General features: G+C 35.8%; 1 protein-coding gene across 1 annotated transcript; it reads right to left on the bottom strand.

Annotated features, from left to right (window-relative positions):
- Nucleotides 1-4252: 4252 nt before the first annotated feature.
- Nucleotides 4253-11253, bottom strand: SVIP (small VCP interacting protein). Its single transcript, XM_032241003.1, has 4 exons — nt 11066-11253; nt 9181-9231; nt 8586-8699; nt 4253-4638 (listed from the first exon to the last, which is right to left on the bottom strand). The coding sequence occupies exons 1-4, from the start codon at nt 11117-11119 to the stop codon at nt 4624-4626; spliced, it is 234 nt and encodes a 77-aa protein (XP_032096894.1). The 5' UTR covers nt 11120-11253; the 3' UTR covers nt 4253-4623.
- Nucleotides 11254-11725: the final 472 nt, after the last annotated feature.

Here is an 11725-nt window from a genome sequence, read left to right on the forward strand (position 1 = left end):
TTGCTTTTGAGGACTTAGGCATAAATGTTTTCCCAAGGCCGATATCCAGAATACTATTTTCTAGGTTTCCTTCCAGGATTCTTATAGTCTGAGACCTTACAATTAAATCTTAATCAATCTTGAGTTTCATTCTTCTGCTGATGGCTAGCCAGTTACTCCAGTACCACTTATTGACTAGGGAGTACTTTCTCCATTGCCAATTTTCATCAACTTTGTCAAAGGCCAGATGAGTCTAGTTATGCAGCTTTATTTCTGGATTCTCTATTCTGTTCCACTCTGTGAAAAAAATGACATTGACAGCTTGATAGGAATAGCATTGAATTTATAGATACCTTGTGCAGTACATCCATTTTAATGATATTGATTCTTCAAATCCATAAGCATGGACTAATTTTCCATTTGTTTCTTTCAGTATGTATTGTAACTGACCTTTCGGAGATATTTCACCTCCTTGGTTACATGCATTCCTAGGTATTTATTGTGTGTCTGGCTATTGTAAATTGGATTGTATTCTTGATATGGCTCTCAGCTTGAATATTATTGGTGTATAGAAATGCTACTGATTTTGGTACGTTGATTTTGTATCCTGAAACTTAACTTGTTTATCCATTTTAAAGCTTTTTGGCAGAGTCATTAGGGCTGTCTAGGTACAGCATCATGTTGTCAGCGTAGAAAAGCAGTTTGACAACTTTTTTTCCTATGTGGATGCTTTGTATTTTTTACTCTTGCTTGATTGTTCTGGCGTCAAAGTACTTCCCTCCCTACTTTGTTTTTACAAAATTGTTTTGGCTTTTCTAAGTCTTGCTTTCCATACAAATTCAAGAATCATCTTATTAAGTTCTCTAGAAAAATGTGCTGGAATTTTGCACTGAATTTACTGGCCCATTTGAGAAATACCATCTTTCAATCCAAAAACATACAATATTTCTTCATTTAGATCTTAATTTCTTGGCAATGTTTTGTCATTTTAATGTCTAGAGTTTGTTTTTCCTTTTATACTATTATAATTGAAATTTTCCTTTCAATTATAGATTGTTCATTGCTTGCATATAAAAATAGAATTGACTTTCATATATTTTTCATTCTGCAAGATTGCTAAAGTCATTTATTAGTTCCATAAGTTTTTGTGGAACCTATGAGAATTTTCTACCTATAAGACACTTGGTATTTTTTAACCTACTTCAAATATGTCTGTTACTTATAATGTAACTATGTCTAAGAAATATAGACAGAGAAAAGTGCATTTTAGGAGTTAGGTAGGAAAAGGAGTTTAGCGTAACTCCTTGACATCTGACCTATGTGACAAGATAAATTTCAAAGAAATAGCCTAGAGAGCATCAATCTGTGTGCAAAACTAATTAGTTCCATTTCAGATAAGTTTGAGATGCTTGCAAAGAATGGCTCAAACCCGATTTTATAACTAAAAAACATTAACACCACAAAACTCAACACATATTTGGTACTATAAAAATAGCCAATGCAATTCAGAATAAAAAAAGAAGTATCTTATCCAGGGGAGTAATGTATGAATACTTATTTCTTAGACAACAGTAATCACATTCAAAGTCAATATTTGCAAGATGAAGCATAACTAAAAGAAGGAGACTATGACAATAAAAAGCCATGTCAAATAGGAAACTAAAGTGTTTGAGTTACTGGAACCAAAACTGCATCAAAGTCTGTTATACATACAACTGCCTTGTGTCTACAGCTTTTGAGAAAAATCAAGAAAAAAGCCACAATACTATACTTGAATTAATTTAGAGCATGTGTGGTAAAGAGAATTTGAATGCTTGCTGGAGAAGATGTTAAAAGAAATATACTGTATGTCTCAACACATACAGGCAGTCATGGCTACTTACCTCTTACTGGTCTATTTATACACAAATTATTCAAAACTGAGAAGAATTACTTTCGTTTTCTAAGGACATAGTGTAATACTTATCAGTGAATATAAAAAGTGAAACTCTTGGAGAAAAGGAAAATCCGAAGTTCATGTTCCATTTTCCTGGGGTACAAAGGATGACGACAGACAAAATTTTTATTATAGTATTATTTCTTTAGAGAAAAACAGGGTACTAATTACATCATTTTTCCTTTATAGAAAATCCACCTATAAATCCAGGGATTATATGAACATACCAAACAACCTTTGGTTCTGTTGCTCTTCTGAATCCCAATGTGATTAAAAGGTTCCTGAGGTTTCCCTAGCCACCAACTCAGGTTCTAAGTATTTAGGATGTAGTAAAGATACAATTTTAGTAAAGAGACAGCTAAAAGTAATTTTTACATAGAAAAAAATGTCTATTTATATCCCTAAAAGGCAATACAGAATTTATACCAAACCATGTATGGGAACTGTTAAATTACATTCCAAATGCCAGCAGTGGAACAAACAGAAACACGGAAATGTTTTAAAAAACATGCAGCATGTTACAGAGGGGCTGTATAATAATTCACAACTTTCGTTAGCAGCCATGTTTCATTAGTATTAAGCAGCAGTGGTTTAAGCATTTTACATCATGATAGTTACATATATGCATTTTACTGTTCCAATTATAGTTTGGTAATTTGGTTAGGGGTTTTAAGTGACACTTTAGGCATTATAATTGTCTCCTAAATTATTAACTATGGGAAATTGGCTTCGACATAAGGTTTTCACAGGAACTGATGGTTACTTTATGAGGGAGATGTCTGGATATATGTACACACACACACCAATATAATATATATATACACACTACTGGTTTCTCATTAGGCATCCAGTCACATCTTTTTCCTTGCCCTTTCCTAACACTGTTCCTAACATATGGGTACCATTCCTTAGCCCCTACAACCCCTGTGGTTTTGGAGAAAGCTGATTACACTCATGGTGACAGGCAATGGTTGGAAGGAATATGTCCCACTTTTCCCAAAAAGAAATACATCTGAATATAATTAATAGTTAACAATAGATAAGCGTGACATTTGAGTATAAACTGCTGGTAGAAATAGGACATAATTCCACGGAAGTAAGCCATTTACATGAACCCAAGTCCCAATTCTTTAAGATGTATTAAAGACAAAATTGTTCTTGCTATTGGGAGAAAGGATTTGCACAGTTCAAGGATGCTATGCTCTAGCTCTGTGTGCACTCAGCTATTATTCCTTTTCCTTTGAAAAAAATCATTTTAATAAAATCAAAAATTTTCACTAAAATATAGTTCAATGATTTTACTATCCTTTATGAACAAAAACAGCACTAATCCTCTAAAGGAGAAAGAAATTGAGGCTAACTGTATGTTTTGTCTAGATATTCACAGAATACTTCATATGATAATAAGAAAAATAATTTTTCAGTGAGAAGTCAAGAAACCTGTATTATATAACAGTTCAAAGTTTTTAAAATTAACATGTACAATACACCACAATATAACTTAAGTCTTGTGGTAGGGATAGGTGAAGAAAGTGTCTCAGTTTCCTTTGTGTAGAGCAAGTAGACTTGGTCGATTTAACTTATAACTTCTATTGGTACTTAATATCTGCAAATTCTAATTTAGGGCTCAACGTGGGGCCTTGCCATTTAAAAACAGCTATCAACTTTAATAGCTAATAGCAATTATTTTCAGTGTATTATAGAAGGAGAAACCAAAAACGCTATAAAATTCAGGTTTCTAATAAAAATGTAAAGGTTTATGAACATGCATTATATAGAATTACCTCAATATTTTTACATCTGAAGTAAACCTTTTTTAAGTACAGTACCTACTGTTTCTTTTTCATACATTCATACTTGCCTTGACAATTCCAAATCTGTATAAATCTTACATCATTCTCTTTTTAAGTAGACAAGATTAACACTACTTATGAAATATGGACAAATATATTACCACTCATAACCCATCCAGCTTCTTAGTTTAACTCATTGAATTACTACAAAGATCTTTACAGAGCTGAATCTAATATAGAATAGAACATCACTGCCCTCTGATGGTATCACTAATATATAATTTTAAATTCAGCAAACAATAAAAAAATCCTTTATCATAAATGTAAAACATAAAATTAAATTAGAAGAAACTTAACATCTGCCTAAGAATATTCATTACTTAGTAAGTTATAAAAATTTACAGTGCTCCTTCACATCAGCCCTTCAAATTATTTTTTCAAGATTTTCCCCGATGATCAGTTTAAAGGCACTAAGTCCGTAAGTTTAATCAAACATCTTCATACATAGTGAAATAAAAACAGATGTAAGGCGAAGCAGCATAAATATAAGTAGTTAGATCATTTTATAAAGGATGAAAATACAATTACGAATTTTAATCTTACAGGTGTATGGAAAATTTTTACATGCAATGTATGTATATTCACGATTTAGTTCCATTTTTTAACTACTAAGAAAAATAGCAAATCACCTACTAACTGCAGAAGAGCAAATGTAGGAAAATTAGTATTTAATGAAAAGTCTAGCCATTTTCTAAGCTTGAAAATCAAAGGTTTTTTTTAGCATTGCACTTAAGGGCAATAATATTACAAAGTCTGAATCTTTATTTATTCAAAGAGAAGAAATTAAATTGAGGAAGTCCACTTGATCGTAGATAAACAGTTATTGGCAGTAGACTCTTCTACTCACGTTCTGCTTTATGAAACTGTCCACTAGAAAAGACAAAAAACAGAAAAGTAAATTTTACTTAAATTTACTTATATAAAATTATATTACATAATTAATATATAATATATAATTATATATAATACTTAAATTATAACAATATTTTAGTGAATAAACAGGTAAAAAGAGGAATATGGGACATAGAACTATAAAATAATTTTTGTGAATTGTAGCTATTAATAAAATTTTACGTTATAGTCCAAGGCCTGAAATAAGATGATAGTTTAAAAGTATAAGGAAGGCAAATATCTGGTCAGATTGGTGGGTAGTTACAGGATAGCTCTCTCCCACTATCTTGCCTGTAGTTTTCAAGAATAACTGTAGAATATTCTGGTAATGTAATATCCTGGGATAGCATGTAATGGCCAGGATAGTCCAAGCTCTGTTCTAGTCCCTCCCTAAAAACAGGATGTCTTTCAATGCTTTAGACCAAGGAGTCATGCTGTACCTCCCCCTCTAACCCCCGGACATAAAACCCAGGCACTCATCTAAGGTTCAAGCAGGGCACACACAGATGCAATCAACCCCAGACAGTTTTCTTTGGGAGACCAGCTTATGATGAATCCTAGGCTTCTATTGTCCCTTGCTGCCTATCTATAAGTAATAAACTCACTCCACATAAAAGTTTTTGGGTTTGTTTTTGTTTTTTTGTTTGCTTGAGATAGGGTCTTGCTCTATCACCCAGGCTGGGGTGAGCTGGGAATGGCTCACTGCAGCCTCAACCTCCAAGGCTCATGTCATTCTCCCACCTCAGCCTCCTGAGTAGTAGGACCACAGGCACAGGTCACCACACCTAATTTATTTTTAATTTTAGAGATAGGGTCTCACTATGTTGTCTAGGGTGGTCTCTTAACTCCTGGCCTCAAGTCATCATCCCACCTCAGCCTCCCAAATCCTCCCCCTCTCAGTTGAGATTACAGGTATGAGGGACTGTGATTGGACTCTTCAAGTAAATGTTACATGCATGGGTATTCTGTCCACTGGACTCTGAAGTTGTTAACCACTGCACAGTGAACCTGCTCTTCAGTAGCAAGATACCAAATATCCAATAATCAGTAAAGGAACACAAAATAAACCACCATAAAACAAAAATTTAAAAATTCTTATTTTAGCCAGGGAGTCAAGAAATGGCAGAAGCCATTAAATAATGGTTTGGCAAGGTCTTTTCATTGCTTAAGTTGAGAAAATATTCCATCTGATGTTTTGTTTAACCAAGTCTATTAAATCTATGATAGGTTCTAAAGAGCCATTGGGATACAACAAGAGATGTTTGGCAATCTCTTGATAGTTTTTTCCAAGCACATCCAAGGAATATTACTGGGTGTTTTATATATATAGGTGTGTGTGTATATGTATATATATACATAAACACATATGTACGGGTATGTATAAATACATATATATAATCTATGTTTAAATAAATTTTCAAAATTAAAGATTAATCCAAGTAAACTTGCTTTTCCTTATTGCATGACTTGTTAGAGGCCATAATTTTGTGCCATTTTTAATCTCTAAGAAGGGGATAGTCTACAATATACAATTTAGCGTTTTTAAACATTTTTTTCCCATGGAACTCTAATGGCTAAACCCCACTCTCAGAGACACTGACTGATGTGAGGTGGAGCCCAATGGTCAATTCTTTTTGAAAGCTGCCTATGAGACTCCAACATGCAGCTAAGGTTGAAGTCACTGTACTAGAGGTCTACCCTTACTCCTGTGCTGCTATCTCCTGTATTGATAGTACTTTGCATCTCGATGCTGTCATCACATTGACTTCTGCAGGTAAGGGTCTTTTTGCAGAAGACAGTGAGCATTACCCATGCTAATTACCCTGGAAAGATGCAGTGCTGGTCAGGAGATGAATATGTGCACGGCATGAAGACAGGGAATACAAACTAGATTTATACTGTGAAGTTAGGTTAGGAAGACTCTACCTACTCTATAGGATACTTCAGGCCAGCCCATGGAACAAGCCAGACAGGAGCCCTTAAAGGACCACAGGCCAAGAGTTTTGAGGGTTAAGTACCTTCTGTCTTATATTTTTCCCTTCTGTTATCCCTGAGCCTCCCAGGATTTTGCTTTTAACTTCATGCTCTTGACATGCTGTGCTTGTGTCAAGCAGAATAAAGCATGTCCCTTGAAGCCAATGTGTTAGTGGTAGGTGATGAGGAATATTCCAAGGGAAAAATCTAACAGTGGGCAACAGCAGTGGCTAATGACAGTGAGCCACTGGAGAAAATCCTCCTGCTACTACCTAGTTTCATGGTCCTGCGGGTCATTTTTACTAAGGGTTCTTGAGAGATTTCTTACAAGAACAGTACACAAAGAAAAAGAGGAACTAAATTTAACATTGGGAATGTTTTACATTTTGAGCACTTTTGAAGGGATCATAACTAATACAAGGCCTGTTTTTTAATGTACAGATGTCAAAGTGTGGAAGCTTCAAGTTTAATTAAGAAAGCCTTTCTTTCTTTCTTATAATTTAAAAGCTGATGTTAATTTCATTAGAACTTGTGAAATAAGTGTCTTCTTAATTATGATTAAGTGTTGATTAAAGTATCCTTTTCCTATAACAATACATATAACTTTAACGTAATACCTTCACCACTTCTACTGTGAAATAGTGGATCTCAACATTTCTAGTCCTACAATTTAATTTTCAAGTGGTGTTTCTGAGAATCCTGTATGAAGTAAACCTAGTAACACAGCACTTTACCTCAACAGAATATTGAAAGAATGAATCTATATTTCTGATAAAGAATTGACCTTGTTGTCACCCAGCTGTTTTACTTTACACTAGATCTACTCTCTTATAGAAGTATAAAAGGCAAAATGGTCAGACTTATTTACCTTATATTGAAACTACTTTATACATCACTAAAAATTCACCCCATAAAAAACAAACTTTATAAAAAATTTTTCATTCATTAAATATTAGATGAAGTAATTTACAATATTAAAATACACAGACACATACTCTTATTTTTATGATATTCTTGAGCCAGAATCAACTGCTCAGGGTGTTGATAAGCTGCCTGCCCCACACGTTAGAAGAGTATCTACATGTAAGCATGTATATGTGTATATGTACACATATGTGTGTGTGTGTGTGTGTGTTTTGAGAGCAAAACCAATTAATCTGTTGAAAAGCACTCATAAATCACTGACAAATATAAATGACTGAAATTAAAGACATTCTCCTTTTAACAAATATATTTACTTCCATTTACTTTAAAAATGGACCAAGAATAAAATCTTAACATATGAACCACTGTTGTCCTGAGCTTTAAAAGATTTTTAAAATAAATCCTTTAAAGTCCTGCTAGACTGTAAAGACTCCAGCATTCAGAGACTCTGCTTAACTTGTCCACCAGTCTAGCTCTGGTATCCATATCTTGGGAGGGTATGTGCATGATACCCACACCTGTATACCTTCTGTGATCCCAATTAACATTTACAGAACTATAGAAAAGGGAGGCAATGGAAAGATCAAATACTCCAAATCAATAGGTAAAAGAACTCAGGTCATAAAACAGAATTTATAGTGTAATCCAGTTTAATAACATGTAAATGGAGGTTAGAAATTATGTCTTTTAAAATGATACTTAATTTGGATAACTTTTACACTTCTTTATGTTTTTCCATATTGCCTGAATTTTTGACTTATTTAAGATTAGTAGTAAGCCTAAGAGCATTAAAATATAGTGTTATAATAAGAAACAAATTATTATTTCACTTTGGGGAAGAAAAGCCAATCAATTCCAATAAATGTTAAAATAAATTGATATTACTTCCAATATTTACTATTCATGCTTTTAAATAATTTCAAAATATTCTGATAATGAGCGTCAGGAGAAAATTATTCAATGGATAGCTACTTAAGTTTTTTTAAATGCCCAGTTAAGTTCAACATTAAGTAAATTTTAATACTTACCCTAAGTCCACCTTCTGGTGGGGGCCCAGATGTAGCAATTTGTTTTTCCATTTTTTCCTTTTTCTTTCTCTTTTCTTGCACAGATTGAACATCCAAAATTCCCCGAGATGCAGCCTTTAAAAAAGTGATAAGAAATACAGAAAGAAAACAAAAATCTGTCCAATGTGCAAAACATTCTTTTGTCTGTCTTTGCTTTCTAGGTTTCTCTTTGCGGGTAGGGAGTTGGTTTATTTTTGGTAACACAGAAGGAGTATTTCTACAACAGCCTTAACATAACACATCGTTTCTTCATTGGGTATTTTGCAACTATACAAATTTTCTCCTAAACTTGCTTCACATCTTATTTTACAATGCACAGCCATTTTAAAAGGATGTTACTAAAAGAGCATCTACATTTAGAGAAGATATGATAGTTTTCATATATTAAATAATATAAATATATTAATGCAATTTATATAAACATGAAAATCATTTTGAAAACAATTATCTTTAAATGTAAATTTTTGGGATCTCAAAGGCCATTTGCATTAGAGAATCTAGCTATGGACATCTATGAAAAATAAAGTAGAAAATTATTTAAGTGGGCAAAATTTACCTCTTTTTGTCTTCTCTCTGCAGCCTCTGCAAGCTTTGCTCTTTTCTCTTCCTAAGGAAAATGTGTAAAAATATGTATTAAAATAATAAAAAACATTATTATGAATAAATTATACATCTATATTTCATAGGCACTGTAACAGTTTACAAAAATATTCAGTACTGGCCCTAAATGTCCCACAAAGAATGCTGCTACTCAACTTCCCGAATTTCATTCTTCTTGAATATACCTTCAAATCAGCACATGTTAAAATGAACACAAGGTTTCCCTATATAATCATTTATTTTTTTCTCTCTCTCTTTTAACAAAAGGGTCTACAGCTAGTCAGGGCAATAATAAAACAAATAATGTTTAAAAATCCAAGAAGGAAAATACATGGTTTGGTACTGCCTGTAAAAATGGAGTCTGAAGTAACCTAGTGTTTTTAGAAGAGGTTAATGAATAAAGTGGGCTAATCTCAGTGTGTAGGAGGGAAGGATGGGAGTAATTTCATGAGAGGTATTGTTCCATAACAGAAAACAGTGAATATTATTTTTCTAGACCATGTACTACTTATTATAAAACACTTTTTCTAGGTGATGGGGATACAGCAGCGAAAAAACATAGATAAATATCTCCTCCCAAATGAAACAATTTCCAATTGAGGGCACACGGACAAATATAATGAAGTTAATAAATGTCTGTCAGATGATATGGCAGATAAGTAATGGGAGAATGGGTGGGTGGTATTGTGGGGAATATATTTAATTTAGCGTGGTCAGGAAAAGCTTCTCTGATAAAGTGACATCCAAGCAGTGAGCTGTGTGATTATCAAGCGAAAAGGGTATATAGCATGAGGATGGGAGAAGGGTTTAACAAATCTGACACATTGTATTTTCTCAACAGCCACAACAACAAAATCAACATCACTTAAAACAACAGCAGCAACAGAGAAGCTGAACTTTCCCACATAAAATTTATGCTAAATTTTTAGTAGGTATACTTTAATAAGTTGAGTTAATGTACTTCCCTAAATATTTCATTTTCTTCAACTAATTTTTAGCTAGAGGTGAGAGAGAAACAGGTTTATGTAAACTCCGCGTAAGGAGTACCAATGTAAAGATACTGTTAACAGAAAGCGTGTGTACCACACGCCCACAGGCTACATTTGAATTTCAGATAAGCAATGAGTAATGTTTTTGTAGAACTAGATACCTACTATTGCATGGCACAAAACGGTATTATAAATGTATTCCTTGTATAACTGAAATTCAAATTTAACTGGGTGTCCAGTATTTTTGTTCAATATGACTACCTTACAAATTGGACACTCTATACTACATAAAATATTATTTTAAAATGAGAACTTAAAAGAATGAGATAAATACTACAAAGAAATCATTAATAAAATATCTGATAAAGCTCAGGCGTATAAGCGACTTTCTGAGCACCTTCTTTTAAAAGTTGGTAGACAGGTGAAAATGCACATCTCCTAGACGACTAAACAGCTCCCAGAAAAAGCAACGTCTTTTTTGCGCCTAACTCCGTCTACCACATCTCCCAGAATATCCCACGCGCTGCGCCCTCTGCGTGCGCCGGCGCCCTACGAATTCCCGGGGCCGGCAGTCAGCCGAAGGTAGAAAGACGCCACAGCCGCCTTTGGACAATTTTTTTGTTACAAAAGTGCAGCTCCACCCGTAGGCGGCGGTCTAGGTCGCACTGACAGGACCCAACGACCCTCGGGACGCGTCCACCCGTCTTCGCCACCAGGGTCCCCCCCACACCCCGGCTGCGAGCTCTCGACCTGCGCCACCAGGTCCAACAGCCCGGCCCGCCCCGCAGCCCGCCGCCCGAGGACAGGTGCTCGAGGCGCGGACCGGCGGACGCGGGGACCTGCTCTACTCACAAGGTCAGGAGTGGGAGGCGCGGACTCCCCCGGACAAGGAAAACACAGCCCCATAGGGACGACCAACTGGGGGACCCCTAACGGGTCCGCCCCAGGCCAGGCGGCGCTAACTGCGCGGTACAGTGCGCGTCCCTGGTCTTCCGCGCTTGCCCCGCCCCCACCGCCGTCCTGTGGCTCGGCTCCGCCCCTGCGGCAACGCCCCACCCCCACCCCCGCAGCTCCGCCCCGCCCCGCCCCGCCTCTTTGTGGCCCCGCCCCGCTCTTCTCGCGACTCCACCCCGTCCCCGCAGCTCAGCTGCTCCCACCTAAGGCATTGCCCAGTCCCCCACCCACAGCTCTTCCTAGCCCCGCACCGCGAGAGCCGGGCCTGTGGCCAAAGGCTAGGTTTCGGGGAAACACCTGCTGCAGGCAGCAATGCAGGGAAAGGATGGAAAAGTTTGGCTGTGGTTCCAAAGCTCTTCTTGCTAAGCTCGCCTTACCAATTACAAATGAGTTAGATAGTTCGTGCTACCTTCTTATAAGATGGGACCCTGATGTCCTAGAAATTAAAGCCAAAATTCCAAGTTAACATCAGCACCGTTTGCTGCCTTCTTAATGACAATGCCATTCCAGTTGAGAGGGCAGAATATGAAATCCATTATTATGACTATGAATCTTGCC

This window comes from Sapajus apella, unplaced genomic scaffold (genome assembly GCF_009761245.1).
Source record: "Sapajus apella isolate SASKATOON/1434 unplaced genomic scaffold, GSC_monkey_1.0 scaffold47, whole genome shotgun sequence".
NCBI classification, from domain to species: Eukaryota; Metazoa; Chordata; class Mammalia; order Primates; family Cebidae; genus Sapajus; species Sapajus apella.

Excerpts from the sequence above, each read along its gene's own strand:
- SVIP (XM_032241003.1), bottom strand. The coding sequence starts at position 11,119 with ATGGGGCTGTGTTTTCCTTGTCCGGGGGAGTCCGCGCCTCCCACTCCT. Across the intron at positions 9,232-11,065 it reads CGCCTCCCACTCCTGACCTT|GAAGAGAAAAGAGCAAAGCT; the intron begins GTGAGTAGAGCA and ends CATTTTCCTTAG. Across the intron at positions 8,700-9,180 it reads CAGAGAGAAGACAAAAAGAG|GCTGCATCTCGGGGAATTTT; the intron begins GTAAATTTTGCC and ends ACTTTTTTAAAG.